Below are 21,979 nucleotides of genomic sequence, written 5' to 3'. Positions count from 1 at the left end.
ATCCCATGGTTGCTGTAATGTTTAAACGGAAACACCATGACCCCACACAACCTGGATGGGACCAGTTATTATCCAGGTCCTTAGAAAGCAATATGTCATTTCTCTCCCACTCCTTACCCCAAATTCCAGCTGGGTGAGTTTTTTGTGGTAGGGATCTGCACAGTTGGACTATGCTGTGTGGTGGAAGACAGCTTTCAATACAACCTTTGGTGGACTAGAGTCTATTTCATCACATGCATGAAATGTTATGAAATTCAGAAGTTTCCTTTTGAAGCTGCTTTGTTCAAGGATGGCCAGCTACAGTATGTCCTGAGAGGTTGAAATATCCTACTATTGGTTTTTGAATACTGCCATTTCTGATGTGTCCGTGTCTGTATCTCTGTTGTATGGCCTGTTGTTGCCAGTGAATAGCTGTTTTAGGTAGTAGGGCTTTACTTCCTTACAGACAGCTCCTCAACCTAAAACAGCTCCCTAGGGGCCATACCCTGTGGCAGACCCAGATGCCAACTCTGTCCTCATAGCAACTTTGCCAGCAGGACAATAATGTCATCCACAACATTCACCTGCTCATCTTCCAATGTGATGTATGCAATAATCTACCAGTAATATCCTTGTGCATTCTACATATGACAAACAGCCCATCCTTCATGCAAAAAATAGACACACATCTGACATAAGAAATAACAGTATTTGAAAATCAATGGGGAGGATTTCAACCTTCCAGGATTCACTGTGTCTGACTTTATAGTGGCCATCCTTCAACAAAGGAGTTTCAAAGGGAAACTGCAATGTTAATCTGCTGATTTACAGTTAATCAACAGGTTCAGTTCTCTTGGTCTTGAATCAGGTTTTGTTTGTCCAATTTTAAATCATGTTAAATGGGTTAAGTAGTGTACCAATACCAGGTTGTCTGTGTCATCACAAGCAGCTGATTTATTAATTATCACTCTTAATAATTTGATTATCACTGCCTGTACTTCACCATTTCATTTCCATCTGACCTCAATGTTTACAGTCCCCCCACCCCCAACCATGTGTAACCCATACCTGCAACTCAGGATAATGCCTTATGTATCTGATGAAGTCGGCTCTAGTCCATGAAAGCTTATGCCATAATAAATTGTTCAGTTTTTAAAATGCCACAAAACTTTGTTGTCCATGGACAAATTGATTCCCATAGTTGTTCTGGAACATTTTAGAGCGGGGTAGCCATTCTCGTGTCCTCCAGATTTTGATGGACTCTGTCTATCAGTCCTGGGCAGCATGGTCAAGGATTTTGGGAATTGTAGTTCAACATCATCTGGAGGGCACTGTGTTGGCTACCTCAGTTTAGAGGATTTCAGTCTGTATGCAGAAGAGGCTAGATGCATCCTAATGCCATAATGTTTCTCTCTCTACCTTCCACTCTCCAGAACTTTTTTCCAGAGCAAATGGTTGCTTGGTGTCAGCAGTCAAATGGCAACATTCCACAGTCACAACTGTTACAGGTATGCTGAAAGTTGAGCTTAGTCTTAGTCTTCCATGCTAAGAAAAATCTGTTATTGAGCATATTGTGGGCAGATACATGTTTGAAGGCTAGCCATTTTATGAACACAGTGTTGAATTTAAAGTGATACTTGTCTTAGCTTTTTAGTAAATTTCAGCATTTATGTTTAACTAGGCGCTTCTTGTGCTAACCCCACACACATATACATGCATGTACGCGCACACACACCTCCCGCCACCCTTGACTGCTGCCACCACGGCTGCAGTTCACTTGCTTGAGCTGCCCACCTTGCCTGCTCACTCCACTTGCCACAAACTCTTCAGCCACTGTCGCTGCCACCATGAACCTGCACTGAAGTGTTCATGGAAAGCATGATGCTTACAAAAATATAATATAGTTATTTTGTCCTTGGCCTGACATCTTGTCCCCCAGGGCTCTGCAGTATTCTCTGCTACAGATCATGCGCTGAGTGTGTGTTGCTGTGTGTGCATGTATTTTGCAAATGAATTTTCACTCAGTTTGTTTCCAGGATCTGAACAGCACTTCACTTTCTTCTGGTGGGTATAAGCATCCTGTTGCAGGGGTGATGGAAGCTGTGGAAACAGAATCAGAGAGTGTTGCAGGGAAAGTTCTGCAAAGTGTTCCCTACTGGTGGGAGTGTGAATTACTTGTCTGAACTTGCTGAAGGATAAATGAGACACAGAGAATGCATTTCAAAGTTTTGTTTTTATTCTGCATGTCTCTGCTTCTGTTTGGACTAGTAGTGGTGGCTCTTGGTCCTGGTATTGCCATGGGAGGCAGGGCTCTTGGCATGATCACTCAGCAGAAGGAAGGGGCTCCATGGTGCTGTAATCACATGGGCATTGGAGGGCAGGCAACTGCATGGAAACAATAGTGCCATTGTTCAGCAGTGGGTATAGCAGTGGAGGGGCAGGGCTGAATGCATGAGGCACAAGAGTCAGGGCTTCCACATTGTCCTGGTATACGGGATTGTGTGGAGGACCCCTCTTCACACCGGGAGTGGGGGTTGCTTCTGCCCACTCATCTTTGTGGGAGATGGGTATGGTGCTGGGGTTCCCCCAGGGAGGTCTTCCCTCCTTTCCCATACTGACCTTATGTTTGGGCTCCAACTGTTCCTTGGGACTGTTTTTGGCACAGTTTCTCTTTCTCCTGTGGGGGAGAAGTGTTTGCATTATGGCATTGTGTGTTCCCCAGTTCTGGGGAGCAAACTTTGCTCAACGTGCCCAGTGCTTGTGCTGGGTCTCCCCACATGAGGCACTAGTGTACTGCATGTCGCACTGCGAGAGGCAAGACGTAAACTGAGGCTGAAGAATGTCTGCTTTTATATCCTGATGCTGGTGTGTTCTGGTTCACTGGAGTTACGCTGTATCCAGAGAGCACATTCAGGCCAGTGTTTGTATGGCTGGCAGGTGAAGCTGGGGCCTGGGTGTTGAGGATTGGACCTCCATGTCAATTCTATGGAGAATTATAAGTTGCATCACACTTTTGTCAGTTTAACTTGCACTGGGTTGTAGAGGCTTGTTCATGAAATGAACAGAATTTGAATCTGGACTTGTCTGCCTTTGTCATGCCCTCTTTTTGATACTTACACCAGGCATATCTCTGTCAGATATCTCTTACATCAGCACAGGGATCTTTCGCCAGCATAGGGATATCCAGCCCGGCATATCTGGGGTTTGGATTGCAGCCAAAGTTTCCAATTTTCACTTTTACCTTTACTGTGCTGGATTTAGTATACAGCATATATTAAAGCATGATCAGATCGATAACTGTCCAATTTCAGTTCTTGCTACATTTAATAGCAGCTTTGGAGTTTATATTTTCTCTTTCATGGGGCATAGGTCTGCTAACTCACTTCTCTCTCTCTCTCTCTACAACAAAAAGGGTAGAACAAGAGCCCTATTCCAAAAGATTAGAGAAATCAAAGGGAAATTTAAATGAAGGGTAGGGACATTGAATAATCAACAGGGGAACACACTGACTGACCTAGATGAAATAAAAGGAAGATGGAAGCAATACACTGAAGAACTCTATAAAAGAGATGCAAGGATGATAGATTCATTCACGGAGGAACCGTATTATGAAGAACCAGAAGTTTGCTAGATAGGGCTGGAGGACATTCCTGATTAGGGGTGACTCCTCCTACTGGTCATGACAGGCAGAGTCTAGAAACTTCATAGTCTCCTCTCCAGGGGGAGGAGTCGTCCCACCCTCCGGACCGGCCCTGCCTGCGGCCTGTGAAGGTTGGGTCTTCTCTCTGTTCAGAACTTCCTTTTACCTCTGTTTTTTCTGTTCTTTCTGCTTTCAGTCATTAGATTTTTCTCCTCAGCACAGACAGGGACATGAGTAATCTGGGCTGAGACATTTAGAGAGCTGATTCTGTCTCTTAAAGGCCTGAAAAGGTAGGCCCAGGGAGCGTTGCCTTGACAACAGCAGAAGAGCCCGTTGGCTCCTCTAGGGGGCCACAGTCAGAAAGTATATAAATGGAAAACCCTCAGCTTTTCTTGAGGATTCAAAACATTATTACACCCCCTCCCCCCAGGAGAAGGCCCACAACCCTTACATGTGGTAGTATTTGCAAGGACAATTGGCTCATCTCAGTAGCCACAGTTTGGAATAAATTTGGATGATTACCTTATTAAGAGCCAGTGTGGTGTAGGGGCAGTCACTGCCTCTCAGCCTCAGAGGAAGGCAATGATGGGCCTCCTCTGAGTGCTGCTTTCCATGAGGCCCTATTCATGGGGTTGTTATGGGTCAGAATCCTTGTGGAGTCTGAGCACCCCCCAGAAGATGGTGTGTCCCAGTGGATGAAAGTGAAACATGGGCTTGTCTCTTTTTCTACTTTCATGAGGCTATATCCTTAGACATGGAAAAAGTTACATTTGCCTCTGTGTTGTCAGGGTTTCAGTATACTGGCTTACGGTATACACAGCTTCGGAAGAGCTTAGTTTTCTATACCATAGGTGTAACTTGGATTGTACATAATGGACCATTCAACCTCAGAGGCTATTTTCTTTCTGCCTGAGCCTTGGCAGTTCAGTATTAATTAAAATGTATGTTTTCAGTGAGAGACTGTGTGGGGCAGTGGCTGGTGGGGCTCATTGGGTGACCTTGGGCCAGTCACTGTCTCTCAGCCTCAGAGGAAGACAATGGTAAGCCACCTCTGAGTAGCGCTTACCACAGAAACCTTATGAACACAACCAAAGGGTTGCCATAAGTCGGAATGGGCTTGAAGGCAGTCCACTTACATTTATGTGTTAAATATAACATAAATTTCTTTATTCCTCTCTTTCACAGATAATCCCGGTCTGAGGATCAGTTTAATAGAATCAGGGAGCAGAAAATGCTTGTTTCTATATTGTTTAATCAAGAGGAAAATCAGTCCCTATCCTTCTAGTCTTTTATGTCCCTTTAAACAAAGTTGATTATGGGGATGGTTGGCACTGTACAGGTCTACATGACATGGCAAGTGTCTGCCAGCACAAATAAGTATGAGAAGCTGCATCTAGCTGCAGAAGCTTCTGCCTCAGAGTTTTGAATAAAGTCAAACCATTCTGATGTATAAATAACAAACTTTACCAGTGTTCATTGGGCATGCTCTTTCTGACCTAATTGCATGAGGGTGTTGGGCTATAAACTGATGGTTGTGGTTCGTCCCCCAGTCCTTTCAGCAGCTTCTGCTTCCATTCCAAGATCCCATTCCAGCAAAGGTGAGAATTCGGGTGTCCATTCCAGACCCGGCTTAGAGGGAGCCACAGTGGTAGTTGTTTCTCTCCAATTAATGGAGTGTACGATTGACATCTTGGAGGCTGAGCGGATCGGGTTGAGGGACAAGGCTTTTTGGGGAAAGTCCTGGATATATTATTGGCCTCACGTAAACAGTCTAGGGGTTTCTCTACCACCTGGATGGTGTTTTTGAGCTGGTGCTCAAAAATCTTGGTGGATCCATTGTCCAGAAGTGTTCAGGCTTTCCTGGGTTAGTGCAGCTATCCTCAGGTGCCAGGCAGCTTCCCTCAGTAGTATATTCTCTAGTCTGGGGGGGTTCCCTGTTGTCTTCAAACTGCTTTCTCTAAGCATTTCCTTAAAGGGGTGGCTCTCGTTTCTCCGCCGACGGTTCACAAGTTTCCGGCCTGGAACCAAAACTGGATCTTGTCGGCACTAACAGGCTCACTCTTAGAGCCTATGGCCACCTGCCTTCTGAACTCCTTGACTTAGACAACAGTATTTTGGTGGCCATCACATCAGTTTTTTATAGGTCTCGGGAGATGGACTTGCCATCTTTCTGCCCATCTCCTTCCTGCACTCAGGAGCGTAGGTGGCACCTGTTGCTGTTAGGGGAGCTGCATACTGGAGTTTAGACATCCCGAATCATCATTTGTGTCTTTCTTGGGGAACTCTAAGGGGAAGAAGGTATTTACCTCTTCCATCTCTCGCTGGTTAAGGGCGGCCATAGATCAGGCCTGTACCCTACAGCGGGTATCACAGCACATTCTGTTAGAGGGGCGGCTGCCTCTGCATCATGCAAGGGCGGTTTCCCAATCATGGATATCTGTAGGGGGACACGTGGGCCTCTCCACACAGCTTCATCAGACGTTATAAAATAGATTCCTATTCCCCAGCCGACGTCATATTTGGTAGCAAGGTGTTAAATCACTAGTTTCACACAGAGGAAGCCCACCCTGGGGATGTGTTATACTGCTCTGTTATATCCCTAACCAGGAGTGTCCTCCAGCCCTATCTAGCAAAAATGGAAATTTTCCTTACCGTGAATTTCTATTTGTAGATAGTGCTGGAGGACATTCCACCCACCTCTCCTTCCTCTGCTACGGCCTTCTGGAGTGAGGGGTTGGGGGCTTGAGGCATTCTGCTAGTGTCTTACATTTTCACACGATGTCTAGTACTGCATGTATCTCATTTCATGTGAAGTTTTTCTCCAGTTCTCTGTTTTTGTCTCTGGTTATTATCTTTTCCTAGTTACTACTTTGTACAGGCGTCTGCTTAATAAATGTCTGCATGGTTGGCATTGATTGGGTTGAGTTTTTGCTCGGTCTGGAGGGTGGGACAACTGCTCCCCCTGGAGAAGAGACTAAGAAGTTTCTAGACCTGCCTGTCATGACCAGTAAGAGGAGTCATCCCTTACCAGGAATGTCCTCCAGCCCTATCTGCAAATAGAAATTTGTGGTAAGGAAAATTTCCATTTTTGGAATATGAGGTGAAAGCTGCTCTTAAAATACTTGGAAGAAACAAATCACCAGGAACGAGGACATTGAACTTGTTAAAGACCAGCAATACCTTTGGCACAGTCATTAACCAAAATGGAGACAATAGTCAAGAAATTAGAAGAAGGCTAGGACTGGGGAGGGCAGCTATGAGAGAACTAGAAAAGGTCCTCAAATGCAGAGATGTATCACTCAACACTAAAGTCAGGATCATTCAGACCATGGTATTCCCGATCTCTATGTATGGATGTGAAAGTTGGACAGTGAAAAAAGCAGTTAAGAGAAAAATCCACTCATTTGAAATGTGGTGTTGGAGGAAAACATTATGCATACCATGGACTGCGAAAAAGACAAATAACCGGGTGTTAGAACAAATTAAACCAGTACTATCACTAGAAGCTAAAACGATGAAACTGAGGTTATCATACTTTGGACACATAATGAGAAGACATGATTCACTAAAAAAGACCATAATGCTGGGAAAAACAGAAGGGAGTAGGAAAAGAGGAAGGCCAAACAAGAGATGGATTGATTCCATAAAGGAAGCCACAGACCTGACATTACAATATCTGAACAGGGTGGTTCACAACAGATGCTATTGGAGGTCACCGATTCATAGGGTTGCCATAAGTCGTAATCAACATGAAGGCACATAACAACAATATCCCATCTATTTTTATATTGGGGATTTCTGTCACAAGGTTCATTACTATTTCTCCTGAAGAGAGAGAGACAGACACGATAAGATGTCCCTGTTTAATTTCTTCTTACGTGATATTACAGTGTTAAGGCTATGTGCTGATTTAGTCATTACATTCTGTGGTCTTGATCGTAAAACTAATGACTCCTCTATGAAAGATTTTAAATCTAAAGCTTCAACTTCTGTGTTCTTTCATTCCTCTTACCTTAATACAAAGGCATCTCTTACCGTTCCCAATTTCTTCTACATAACTTGCTAATCAATCTATTTTCTGTTCATTAATTTTACCAAGTGCAATCTATTCTCAGCTTTCTTTTCCCCATAATTGATTTTATTTCATAATGTACTCCTACCTTCCTATCTCATGATCTATTCGTTCTTGATTTGCTTCCATTTCTGCAAATCTTTCTTCAAGGGTATGTAACTTCCATGTGGTTTTATTTTTTCAATTTTAATCTTTTTTTTCAAAAGCGTTGACGTTATCACTTAAGTTTTAAAATTCATTTTTAAACATATTTTTCATATCCTCCAGAGCATCCATATCTATATCTAATGATGCTTTATACTTATTTAAACCTGTCTGCATAGCATTTTTATTACTGTATAGCCCTCTCCTATTTAGAAATATTACATATTGCAAAAATCCCAGAAATTTAATAATTTAAACAAATTAATTCAATTTACTTCTAATATCCTTCAGTTATATTGCACCATCCCTAATTGTTTTCTGTAACTCCATAGATTGCACTTTCCCATATATCATATTAATTATTCCACTATCCCATATTTCAGTCTATAGTTAACCTCCCAATGAATTCAGCTGAAATAACGGTAAAGTATCTCACTAAAAATGTGACTTCTCTACTGAAGTATTGGGCTATTGATTTAAGGTGGCACTTTTCACAGGTCTTGAATTTCCACCAGGCAAATGCTATCTGATGCAATAAGCAATTAGAGCCTCATGCTTATTTCTTTTGCTCTTATTTGCTCTGTATAATTACAGCATTTTCATTTAATCTCCAACAGAATTTTTTAAACTCAAGTAGCTGTCCTGAAATCCAAGGATTTTTGCACGTGAAAGAACTGGGGAGGAAGTCGTGGAAGAAGCTGTATGCTTGTCTGAGGAGATCTGGACTTTATTGCTCTACAAAAGGGTCTTCAAAGGTAATTTTGCTTAGATTAGTTTAACAAACTTAGGCTTTACACGTTTAAGACATTCCTTCTATTTTTTTTAATTAATGTTTGGGCACAATTACAAGACACTTTTCCTGGTAACTCTGAGATCACTGGTTGAGATAATGTTTTTAATTGTTTTTAGAATGTTTTTGGTTTTTTAAAGATTTTTATCATAGATGTGTTTTCCACCCTGCACTCCTTCAGGAGGGAGTATGGATATAAATAGTCATCATCATCCACAGGGAAGCTCTTCTGCACAAGCCCCATTAAAATGAACATTTTAGGTTGGAACACTTCTCTTTCATGATGTTGAAATGAGTGTTAAGTTTTACGTTTTTCAAAAATCTTATCCATTGCTCAGAATTTTTTTTTAACCAATGGGGCCTTTTTTCTATTTCAACACATCTTTCTGGCATTGACCCCTAAGGCAGCTCACAGTTTGAAATACAGTTTGAAAAGCAAACCAGTTTGTTTAAAATGAGAAATGTGTTATATTTCCTTAATAAAAATATCCAAGTATCCAAATGGCAGCAGTTCATCGTTTGCATTTTGTCAGTTTAAAAAACATAACAAAATGAAAGAGCTAATTCTAGAGAAGAACATCTGAAACAGAAGGGTCTTCAAAGTTTTTCTTTAAAAAGCTGAGGGAGGGCATTCTGTGGCAGAGGCTGCCCTGCCTTGTAGTATTGCCAGCATGAATCTCTGAAGTGTGAGGCCTTTAGAGCAACAGAACCTCATCAGATGTGAGTGCTTCATACAGAAGTGTATGCTTCATGTGGGGAAAGGCAACATGTATCCTAAAGTAAACTGGGGGTGGGGGGAGTTGAGTAGAGTTTTTAAAACACCCAATACTGTACTTTAACATCAAGGAAATGTTACAGATATTCAATCAATCAATCAATAGTTTATTTCAGTCATAGACCAGATACAAACATACATGTAAAAACAATATGCCAACAAGAGGTAGATATTAAAATAAACATTCACAGAGCCTTGACCTGAACTTTCCTGGAAGAAATAGAAGCCACGACATATTTTGCAACTTTAAACGTAATCTGGGGGGAGTAATCTCCGAGCAGATAGTCAATATAGAAAAATTCTGGTCTGCCTGGAAAAGAGGCTAAAATAGGGGAAATTAACTGTTTCCTTAGTTCGTAATAAAAGGACATCTCAATAAAACATGTACATTAGATTCGATTTCTCCGTCGCCACAGGGGCATTTTCTCTCATTATAGGAGATTTTATTAAATTTGCCCTCCAAAAGGGCAGAAGGGAGAGAGTTCATCCTCACCAAAGTAAAAGCCCTTCGATGTTTGGGAAGTGTTAAATCGGCTAAATAAGGCATAGGAGAAAAATATCTAGGGTTGTATTTATGTTTTCTTACTAGCATCAAATGATGTTGAAAATCGTTGTCCTTGATGCGTTGGAAGATGGCTGTTCAAGCTGAATTTAGTCCCATTTCTAAAATTATTGGTACAGAGAAATTGGTACAAGTTGGAATTTTTTTCTAAAATTTGCATTTTCCATATTGATTTAAAATCATCAAGTAAAATGAGCGGGGAAAGACCATTTGGGTCAAAAATCAATTTTAACTGTGTATTTATTTTGAGAGCCCAGATACGTGATTCTATAGATTGAAGTCCCGTTTCTAACCTCAAAATAAAACTGGGTATGTAGGTTGAAACGGCAAGAGTGGCTCTCATAAAAATGTTTTTGATAGTTTCTAAAATCGTAAATTTCTCCGAAACAGTAATTTGGGATCCATATGTAAGTTGAGGGATAATTTTCGCCAGAAATATTTTAAGAGCTGAGGGAAAAGATTGGCCACCTCGCTGATAAAAAAAAAGTTAATAGCGCCTTCATTGATCTTTTTACATTTAAGTCTGCTGCGTTAGTCTGTAATTTAAAAGATCCCGAAGTTTGAAAGGTTAGGCCCAAATATTTAAAATTCTTTACCTGCTCAATTATTTGGCCGTTAATACGCCAAATATGTTTTGGTCTCCTTTTTGAAAAAACAACAACCTTGGTTTTTGAATAATTTATAGTTAAAAATTCTGATGTACAAAAAGAGGCTAAGGCAGCTAATAGACGCTTTAAACCGATGGGAGTCCTTGACATTAGTGCTATATCATCCGCATATAGAAGTAAAAAACGGGAGACACCTGCTAGTCTAGGGGGATGCAATAGTATAGAGGCCAATTTGGGTACCACATCATTGATGTAAATATCGAATAGAAGGGGGGCTAAAGGGCATCCCTGTTTAACCCCTTTAAAGGTATAGATAGGATTTGAGAGGTGACCCATATTAGTACATCTGACTTGGAGGGATGTTTTTTCATAGAGGCCTCTTATTAAGGCTAACAGACGTCTGTCTATACCTAGATTATATTTTTTTTTCCAAAGCCTTGTTCTAGAGACTGAGTCAAATGCCATCTTTAAGTCTATAAACGCCACATATAAGGCGTTACTATGTTTGGTGGTATATTTTGAAATCAGATGGTGCAATACAATGGCATGATCTATTGTAGATCGTCCTTTACGGAAACCAGCTTGTTCTTGTGCTAAAATATCATTTTGCTCTATCCACATAGTAAGTTTCTTATTAAGATGGGCCGCATAAAGCTTGCTAATTATATTAAGCAAGCTAATGGGCCTATAGTTGGCTGGATCGGAATAAGAGCCTTTTTTATGGATAGGGATAATGATTGCTGATCTCCAATCATCAGGAATCTGGATTGAGGCATCAATATATGAGAAGAGGGCTGCAAGCACAGGAGCCCACCACGCTGCATTTGATTTAAATATTTCAGAGGGGATATTATCAGGGCCCGGTGCTTTATTTAATTTTAACTCAGCTATAAGTTCAAATATTTCATCTGAAGAAACTGGGGGCCAACTTGGAACTTCATTTGGCTTACAGAGCGACGTGTCCTCCGGGCCATGTCCTGTCTGGTATATTTTTCCAAAGAAATTTTCCCAGTCAGTTGAAGAAATAAAACAGTCTGGTTTGACATAAGGTTTTGGCCAGTGATATGCTATTAAATGCCAGAAAGTAGAGGAATTTTTCAATTTAGAGGCCTGTAGCAAACGTTGCCAAATATCTCTTTGTTCTATATGCTTTTTTTTTAATTAGTTGTTTAAATTGTTTTCTCGCTATACAATAATTCTGTAGAGATTCAGAGGATCGAGTTAATTTGTATGTCTGATGAATGGCCATAAGATGTTTTTTGTTTGCTACACATTCTTGGTCAAACCACGATTTGGTTTTATAAACTGGGCAAGTTGATTTTTGCCTAGAGTTGACTGACAGAGTTTGTTGAAGCCTAGATGTTAAATGTTGAAAATATTGAGTCGGGTCATCTGATTGGGAGCAAAACAAAATTTGTTCCTTAATGAGTTGGCATTCAGGTGAATTTAATCTAGCAGTTATTTCGTTATCAATATTTGGAGCCCATTTCACCCTGCCTGGGCGTATAATCATTTCTTCAGATATGAAAGTCTGTCGCCTTAAATGTAAGAGGTACTTGTCAAAACAGAAAACTGTAGTTAGTGGAGAGTGGTCATTTTCTGATCGATTTGTGACCTTACAGTTAGCCACCTGCTGAAATAGTTCTAAGGATACAAATATTAAATCAATCGTAGAGGATCCTCTAGGCGATAAGAAGGTGAGTTCACCATTCAAGTCACCGTTGATACGTCCATTTAAAAGTATTAGGTTTGATTTGGCCGTAAGCTGCATTAATAAAAGACCAGCATAGTTCATGCCATCATCTTGCGATTGTCTAAAAGGAATATTGGGCATGAGATCTGGAGAGGATGCTATCATTTGGTATTTATTATATAGAGAATCGTCCGACGGGCCTACCCTCGCATTAAAATCACCAGCTAAAATAATCTGGGATTCGGGGTAGAGAAAAGATAAGTTGGCTATATAGTTCTCAAGTACCTCCATTTTCTTTGTAGCAGTATTCCTATCATGGCTAGGGGATAAATAAACATTAATCAATAGTAAAGAGAAATGTGCAAACTTTAAAATTAATGCAAGAGCCAATTCAGATAGCGGGTTTGTCTTAATGGTTACAGCCTTAGTTGTTGTAGATATAAATGTACAGATGCCGCCTTTCGGGCGGCCACCCTTTGTACTAGGGGTAGCATCCATATAATATGATGAGTAACCATCTAAAGTCATATCGCCTTCTAACCAAGTTTCCTGTAAAAAAATAATATCAAATTTAGTTAAAAATTTCTTGATGTTCAGATCATTAGCCTTTGATTTCCAGCCCGCCACGTTCCAAGAGACTAACTTCAGTTGGGAGGAGTTAGATACAGTTCTTTGTCAGATGACCCGAGGATAATTACAATTTGATTCTTCATTTTTCTCGGGTAAATGACCGACGTCCGTGTTCGTCTTTTGTTGTGACGGGTAACAGTGGGATGACGAGAGATTAGTACTATTTGGATGTATGGGAGCTAAGGGTGCATGATGAAAAGGATCCTTTGACTGGGTTCTAAGAAAAGTATCAGAATCTGTTTTATATGTCGATTGTCAATGGATTGGATATATCCCAAGGATCAACAGTGATTGACCTGTCCAATAACAGGTCTTTAGCGTCCAAGGTCTTTGTCTTTTTTTTCAACTCAGTAAGCAGGTTTTCAAATCTGTTGGTAATTTCCAATTGGGCCTCTGCCGATAGTTGTGCAAATGTTTCAAGAAGATGGCATTCTTCTGGTATAAAGTCTAACTCCGCACAATTAGTATCAGCCTCTAGGGAATGCATGTTATGAGGATCAGAGAGGCCTATATAGGGAGCTTTAGGTTCATTAGTGGATGATAAGTCAACCTGTTGTCGCTTGAGTTCTTTTGGGATTGTATGGGCCAACATACTTGGTGAGGGAACTTTCGCTGTTTTGGGTTGAGATGAGATAAGACTCAAAGGAGAAGCCGTATTCTCAAACACTCTCGATATTAATAGGTCATGGTCTAAGAACATCTGTCTATTTCCATAGATAATTTTAACAGAATTTTTATTATGAAACGTAACTAAGGCTCTGGCCGTCGTATAGTTGTAAAAAAGATACTGAGTCCGAACTATGTCCTCAATCTTAAATAGACCAGGCATTATGTTTTCCATTATATGCCAAAGATGAGTTCTGCGTTCTCGTTGTGATGAAAAGCCGTTAGGTTTCGGGAAGTTCGATATTGCAATTTTAAATGGGTTAAGGACCAGATTCCAAGATTTATGACATCGGTTAACTTGAACTTTGCTATCAACTTGCTTCGAATCTACATGTGATGTAGTTTCTAAGCTGGAATGAGATGTTATATTCTCGTTGATATTGTGAGGGTCTGTCATAGGAAGTAACATAGGAGTTAAGGAGCTGTTGGTATTTACCATTTTGGATTTTCTGATCTTTTTTATTTTGTTTTTGTTTTTGTCTTTTCTTTTTTTTTTCTTCCTTAGGACTATATCTAGTAGTATTTGGAGAATCTATTAAATTAAACAGCTTGTTAAAATTCATATGACGTTTTGAACTCCTTTTTGATAGTTTTAAATTTTTAGATTTCTTGATTTGTTTTGAAGTATAATTCCTCTTTTTCTTCATTCTGCCTGGCAGGTGGGAAAAATCTTTTCGAGTTGTTTGGGAAGCTTGAGCCCTTGTATTTGGAATTTCTACTTCATCCTTCATAAAGCAGTCTTTTTTGACAAGGAACTGAATTAAAGTAGTAAGAAGAGAATTTGATTTGGCTACAAAGCTTGAAATCAGAGTTAACGATTGAGTTATGGCCTGACACCAACTTTCATTAGGAGGGATAGGTTTTTTGTTAGATGAGCCCTTTTGGACAGTAAAGGGAGTTGTCGTCAAATTCCGATCTGCTGTTAGCCCAGAAACATGGGTTGATGAATTAGACCGCTCCTGGCACCAGGACTCATTCGATGCTGCTAGACTAAAATTAAGAGACTCTGAGGCTTTTGGCTCCTTTAAATGCGTAAATGGTAGCGGGGAGCTATGTCTGTTTGTCTCATAGGATTCTGAGAACTCAAGTGGCGGCATCGAGCTAGATGTACTTGTTGCAGAATTATTAAGCTCAGACTTGAATTGCAGTGAGAATTGATCATCTTCCACCTCATCAAGTACTTGGGCCAAATTTAAAAAACCAGTCTCTTCTTTATTTTGGTGCCATAGAGAGAAATTAGTTAAAGTCCAGTTATTAGATATATTATCATGTTGTGAAGATTCATTATTATCACCCCTGGGGTTTATTTTATTGTGATTTGCACTGGTTAAACTGTTAGAATTTGGGTAATAAAATTGAGTTATTTTGGCTTGTTTCCTTCTGGATGTAGGTAACAGTTCGTCAGAATTCAGTGTAATGCCTAGGTCTTTAGATTTTTGCCTTGTTAGGACCATTGCCAATTAAGTGGTTTTCTCTAATGTTCAGAGCTGAGAACGACACTTGTTTTACCAACTTGATAGATGGTTTCTGTAATGCTATTATGTTATTAACAGTATTACCCACAAATTCCTAAGATTCTTTGTAGTTTGTTATAACTCACATTCCAAGGCCAAGAAAGATATTTTAGTCCTTTAAATCAACTCCCGGAAGACACCCAAGGTTACTAAGCGTTAAATAGTCAGAATGTCTCTTGAAGAAACGCCAAGGATTTATATTTCCATTTGCCATTGCCCGTTGGCATAAATAGAACAGAAAGATTTCCTTTGAAGGTAAGTTAACAATTCTGTTAGACTTACTTGAATTTCGTAGCGGGTAGAAAGGTTTTAGTTCTAATCACCGAAGAGGGTTTGCAGCTAGCAACTTGCTTCAGCAGCCATCTTTTCCGTTACAGATATTAGATCAGTTTGTTGAAGCCAAAATATCTGATGTTTTTATCACTGTGTCCCATGTTGGATGCCTGGTGGTTTATGGTTTTGTACAATTATGTGTTGCAATATAAATGACGAATCAAAACCTTTTAGTGTATTTTCCCTGCCCTCTTGTGGCTGCACTTTTACTTTCAGAGAATGTACAAACTGAAGTGACTTAAATGCTATCTCTTTAATCATTGCAACTATTCCCATAGGAACCAAGACATCTGCAGTTGTTAGCCGACCTTGAAGATAGCAATATTTACTCATTGATAGCAGGCAAGAAGCTCTACAATGCTCCTACAGATTTTGGATTTTGTATAAAGGTAATTCTTTATGTTTGAGTAGACAATTGTATTTGTAATTGGTGATGTTAAAACTCCTTATGGTCTATCATGTGATTTTTATTATTTTATAATTATTTTATTATTTTAAAATAATAGTTTCAGTTATCTTCTGGATTTTAGCTTTTAGCAGGCCTAACTGGGCAAGATGATTCAACATAATTTATCCAATTTAAATAAATAGAACATAGATCTCTTTTATGATTTGAGTGGAGCTAGTGGTAGCCCTACCTGCTATATATTTGTGCCATGACAGCTGCTCCTATTACAGTAGATTAAGATGCATTGGGAGAAACATGCTCCTTCTGCAAGGGGAATGGGGTAATAAAATTAGAAACCCCAAACTTAGCTTTCCAGTACTGTCTCTTGGATTGGATTGGTTCACACAACATGGTAAGTTAAGCAATGGCTTACTGGGACCTTGCAATGTGCGAGCTACTAGAGAGGAGCTCACAGCTGCTGTGCTCCCAACAGTCCTTTTTGCTGTCATGTGATGCTGAGCTAAGCCAAGGATTTGCTTAATGGCTTGTCTGAACCAGGATGCTGAAAAAGTTTGTTCCCCAGTGGTTCCTGGAGGGCATTTTGCCGCTTGGGAGGCACCTCCCCCTGGTGTGCAGTCTTCAGATTATCTCACCCAGGGGGAGGAGCCATCCCACTCTCTCCCAGGCCTGTCCTGCCTACTGTCGTGGACGGTCAGGGTCCGGCTGGGCTCCCTAAGATCCAGCTAGTTTCTAGTTTTTTTCATTCACCCCAAAATCTCACCTTTCTCTCCACCTTTTCTTCTCCTTGTCTCTCTCTTTCGCTGATACTTTATTTCTGTCTGTTCCCCTCCCTCCCCACTTCTCCCCAGCTACCTAGCTCAGGGCGGGGCAGGGCAACACTTAGAGGGCCATCTGGCCCGCGACGAGGCAGTGGAGCATTGGATAGCGTTTTGCGCCCGCTCAATTAAAGGAGAGGCGCAGTTGTGTGCAGCACATACAGGCGCAGTTCCTTTCCTTGCCACTTCAGTGTCCATCTGATCGGCAGAGGAGAACGGAGGAGGAGGAGGCAATGAGGTGCGGCCTCCATTTGCCTGCGCGTAGAGCAAAAAGGCGCTGTTGGCCTTTGGCGGCTATCAGGCCCTCCCCACCCCCACTTCAGGGTCGGCTGGGCTCTGAATTTCCTCCCGCCTGCAATTACAAATGGAGACATGACCACATTCTCAGAAGGGGACCAGAGCAATTCGATGCAGCAGCAGATTTCGCCATGCTGCCGGCGGTCAGGAGAGACGCCTGAGCGCCACGTGGAGGGGGTGAGTAAAGGCTGTTTGGAAGATTCCCCTTTCCCCTCACAGGACAGGAGGATTTCCCCAAATTCCTATCATGGGTTAGGGGCATCGTGGATAATCAAGTCAGGAGCTCGGGGGTACAGGCAAGGGCAGAGCCCAGTTTAAGATCTATGTGTCATAAGAGGAAGCATGGGTTCACATCGGGACACAAGAAAAGAAGGTGCGTCTAGCAGCATCTCCCCCTCTCCCCTCCTCATCCCCAGGCTGCTCCTCCCCTTCTCCTGTTTGCCAAAGCAATCATGGGAAGAGGCACAAGGAGAAACAGAAACGCAGCACTAAAGACTCCCTGGGCTCCTGCTAGGAGGAAGGGCAGGATATAAATAATAAATAAAAATAAAATAAAGACACACATTCCTCTCACCACCATAGAAGTAAGCAAGGGGATAAGAGGGTGATGAGTAAACAGGCACCTACAGCCTTGGGATTCCTGTCAGCCTCGGATTACTCTTCCTCTTCAGAAGGCAGAGAGGAGGGAGAGCTCTCGGAGGAAGAAGTGGAAGCACTTCCTCCTAAGGGGAGACTTTTTCAGGCAGTTTTTTCCTGCTCTGCTAGCAAAGGCTAGATGGGTTTTGGAACTTCCCGAGGAAAAGCCCAAGGAGGAGGAGCCAGGCACTTCCACTGCATCTAAAGGTTCCAGGGCAGCCTTTCCAGAGGGCCAGTTGCAGATAGATATTCTGCCTTTCCCAGACTCATTCCAGGCTCTGTAGAATGCAGAATGGGCCAACCCAGCCAAACCCAAACCAGTGCATAAGCTGGTTAGTAAGCACTATTCCTTATCGTCCTTATCATGGGTTATTATCCTTATCATGGGACAGCTAAAAACCCCGGCAGTGGACTCAGCAGTGGTTGCTCTCTCTTCTTCGGCCGCTATTCCCACTGAAGGGGAAGGGGGATCGAAGGACACCTGTGATAAAAGGGTGGAGGCTGCGCTGCGTAGGGATTTTGAGGCACAAAGTGCAGCTTTCAGAGCTTTGGCTGCGGCATCAGTGTTTGCACGAGTGAACATGATGTGGGCAAATGAACTGGCAGTCAGGGATGACATCCCTAAGCAAGTGAAATATGGGCTGAGGAAGATATTTCTGGCAACAGCCTTCCAGGCAGATGCTACAAGGTGTACAATGATGTTCGATGCCAGGGCAGTGGCTTCCGGCATGGTGGCTAGGTGGAATCTATGGCTGAGACACTGGGAAGTGGATCCTGGCTCACAAAGCCATTTGCCGAACTCTCCCTTCGGGGGGGGGGCAAGCTATTTGGAGATCCTCTGGAGAAAGTTTTAGTGGAGACAGGGGACAAGCAGAAGGCTGTTTCCAAAGCAAAAAAGGATGAGCACAAGACCAAACAACAGCAGTCATTTTGGAACTCCAGACACTTTCAGCATCAATATACTTCTGGGTATAAATCTCGATGGGGAAAGTCAGACAGGACCCCCAACACCAACAGGCCCACTCAACAGTCCGCCTCTCCTTTCCCCTCCACTTTGAAGTTCCAGAAAGGGTCAAAGAAGGGGAAAGCGTCCTGACACCAGGCCAGGAGCTCTGCATGAAACCATAGGGGGTAGTTTGCTATACTTTGCATGGGCATGGGCAACAACCTCCTCAGACCGCTCAGTTCTTTCCACAGTGTCGTCGGGTTACTTCTTGGAATTTTTTAGGCTTCCAAGGGAAAAGTTCATTGCAACCCTGAAGTCCAGGAGACCAGGAAAACATCAGGCTTTTCTCAAGGCCATAGGTCACCTTCTGGACATACATGCACTGGAACCAGTACCTGCTTGAGAGTGGGCTTGGGGCATATACTCAATTTTCTTCCTGGTTTTGAAGAAAAATGGGAGTGTGTGGGCTATACTCGACCTCGACTGGCTGAATCGGAGGATGTCTTACAAGAAGTTCAAAATGGAGACCTTGAAGTCTGTATCAGAGACCATAGATCGAGAGGACTGGATGGCATCAATAGACCTTTCCGAGGTCTATCTCCATATCCCAGTTCGCTGGTGACACAGGTGATGGAGAATTTTCTCTTATGGGATCTTTTGCTGGGGGTCTTTGAAGAAATTGGAAGACACAGGCTTGAAGCAAAAAGGTAGGCCTTTATTCTTTACAAGCATATGCAGGGTCAGCCTCCCAGAAATATCCAGGAGAGACTGCACTGAGGCACTGTGTGCAAGCTCTTTTAAGCAGTACAGATACAGCATGTGACATTAGTTCACCGATCCCATAAGTTCCTTCCCACATAACATCCCAGTTCCTCCCCTCTGCAATCGTTCCAAATCAATCAGAAAGCATTAGGTAATACCACTGCTGATTCCAATATTCTGTCCATCTTACTAATATCACCATTGTTCTGCTCTCCCCTTGACTAATGCTCTTTTAGGCCAGTTGAAACCAGTTACTATTGTGAATGTGCTTTCAAGCAAACCCGGGACACCCGTTGTCCCATTGTTCTTGATCGGCCAGGCTAACATGTTCCTTAACTATGTCAGGTTGGGTTTTGGCTTAGGGTGCCTGAAAGTTTATGAGCACCTACAGCTGTATTTGTTGCTACAGGTTTCTTATTCCTTATATTTTCTCAGAAATCCCATTTCCTTACTTATAAAAATACATGGCTATAGAGGAAGGATTAGGATTAAGGTACTGTACTGTGCTTGGAGACCATACATTTAAGACAAGGCACTGGGTAATTCTGAATCAGCCTCAGAGAAATAAAAAGGCAAACCATCTCAAAACACCTTTTCCCCATTGAATACCCACTTACCAACTTGCTTTCTATTTATTAGAAGTGAGAAAACACACCTAGTTATTTTTAAATCACTATTAAACTGCACTGTTTTCTTTTCATTAAAACTGTGATACTCATTACATAATTTTTGCCTTAGATGGCGTTATTGCTCTACACAAGAAACTATTTCCCAGGATCAAAACAGTATAATATATGAATCACTGCTTACCAAGTTATATGTTGATTGGGTTTAAACAATAAACTAATTAATTACTGTCAGTCACGCACCGGCCGAAACCTGGCAAGAACACAGGAGTTCAAACTAAGTTTACTTTGCCTGCTTCTCACAGGTCTGATTCTAAGGCCTATGGATTTTTAGGGTTCTCTGTGAGACTGGATCTTAGGGCTCAACAGGCCTGCAAGCCTATGCTTAATTCCTTGTGATTTCAAAACATATACTTTCTAATATCTGTGATTATATATGTGGATATATAAAATTCTCCATTACAGGAAATACCTTCGTTTCTGTTACGCCAATCAGCATTATTACAAGGCACTGCCCTTTGGTTTGACCTTGGCTCCAAGAGTGTTCACCAAGGTACTAGTAGCTCTGGTGGCCCATCTGAGTACCTTAGGGCTGACGTTTCACCCCTATCTTGATGACATGTTGGTCAGGGCTCACTCCAGGGGTCAATGTGCCAGGGATGTACGGACAACGTTGGATTGTCTCACAGACCATGGTTTTGTGGTCAACTACGAGAAGAGTACCCTGGAACCGACTCAGATCATCAGTCACCTAGGCGTTCAGATAAACTGAGCCCTTTTCAACAAGAAGCTCATTCAAGAGCCGGATAGACAAGATTCGTGACCTCACTGCAAAAGTGATTGCTTCAGAGTCAGTAGACCTGATGGATCTAGCCAAGTTGTGGGGAATGCTAGTTTCCTGCCAGGACTTGGTGAACTGGGCCTGGTTTCATTCTCGTCCCCTGATGCAGGTGCTATTGCCTTTCCAGCATCAGATAGCAGAGTCACGTAGGTTGAGGATTCTGATCAGTCCAAGTCTGCGTGTGGAGTTGGAATGGTGGTTGGCCCCTCAGAGACTGCTGATGGGGGTAAGCCTAGAATCACCAGTGAGGAAGATTCTGACCTTGGATACCAGTCTCTATGGATGGGGGGCATATCTGGATACTCATGTGACACAGGGAGTATGGAAGAACAGCGAAAGGTGACATAGTATCAACTGGTTGGAGCTATAGGCCATGTGTCTGGCACTCCAGGAGTTCACATCATAGAGACATTTTGGTGAGAACTGACAATACCTTTACCAAGGCATACAATCATCAAGGAGGAACAAAATTGGCTGCTCTGGCAAAAGAGGCCTGGAGGTTGTTGAGTTGGGCAGAAACTCATCTCCTGTCCCTGAGGGCAGAACATGTGGCAGGAGTCCAGAACATAACTGCGGATTGGCTGAGCAGAACCTCCCTTTCAGATACAGAGTGGTGTCTTCATCCTCAGGTCTTCCAACAAATATCAAGATCTTCGGAGTCCCACAGGTGGATCTTTTTGCAACGTATCATAATGCTCAGCTCCACAGGTTCTTCTCCCGTTTCCACCACTCGGAAGCCCAGGGGCTGGATGCACTGGTGACGGACTGGCCAGCGGGTCTCCTCTATGCCTTTTCTCCCATCCCTCTTGTTCTACAGATGGTCAGACACATCAAGCATCTGAAAGCTGAGGTGATTCTGATAGCTCCATACTGGCCAAGGAGGGCATGGTTTCTAGAGTTACTGCACCTCTCAGTACAGGACCTGTGGTACATTCCATTCTGACCAGACCTCTTGAGTCATGGTCCAGTCTTCCACCCTTGCCCAGAGATCTTCCGACTAACAGCGTGGAGTCTGAGTGGCAATGGTTAGCAGAATTGGGGTTTTCAGGCTCAGTTCTGAATACCATACTGGCATCACAAAAGGTGTCAACCCATAAAACTCATGGCTGTACCTGGAAGGTATACATAGACTGGTGCCGAGCCCAAGGGCGAGATCCAGCTTCTAGATATATAGGATGTCCTGGGTTTCCTGCAGGCTGGGATGGATAAGGGGCTTAGTACAAATACCCTGAAGCTCCAGG

The 21,979-nt window shown here is 42.3% G+C and overlaps 1 protein-coding gene across 9 annotated transcripts in view; it reads left to right on the top strand.

Annotated features, from left to right (window-relative positions):
* The window catches only part of GRB10 (growth factor receptor bound protein 10), a 267,426-nt gene that overhangs the window by 201,128 nt on the left and 44,319 nt on the right, over window positions 1–21,979 (top strand). For all 9 annotated transcript variants that reach the window (XM_061590044.1, XM_061590039.1, XM_061590042.1 and 6 more), the window contains 3 exons: window positions 1,413–1,487; window positions 8,453–8,590; window positions 15,685–15,795. In XM_061590044.1, the coding sequence (XP_061446028.1) occupies window positions 1,413–1,487; window positions 8,453–8,590; window positions 15,685–15,795 (324 nt within the window). The remainder of the gene's footprint in view (window positions 1–1,412; window positions 1,488–8,452; window positions 8,591–15,684; window positions 15,796–21,979) is intronic.

Source organism: Rhineura floridana, chromosome 11, assembly GCF_030035675.1.
Source record: "Rhineura floridana isolate rRhiFlo1 chromosome 11, rRhiFlo1.hap2, whole genome shotgun sequence".
NCBI lineage: Eukaryota > Metazoa > Chordata > Lepidosauria > Squamata > Rhineuridae > Rhineura > Rhineura floridana.
This window is presented reverse-complemented; position numbering and strand designations above follow the sequence as displayed.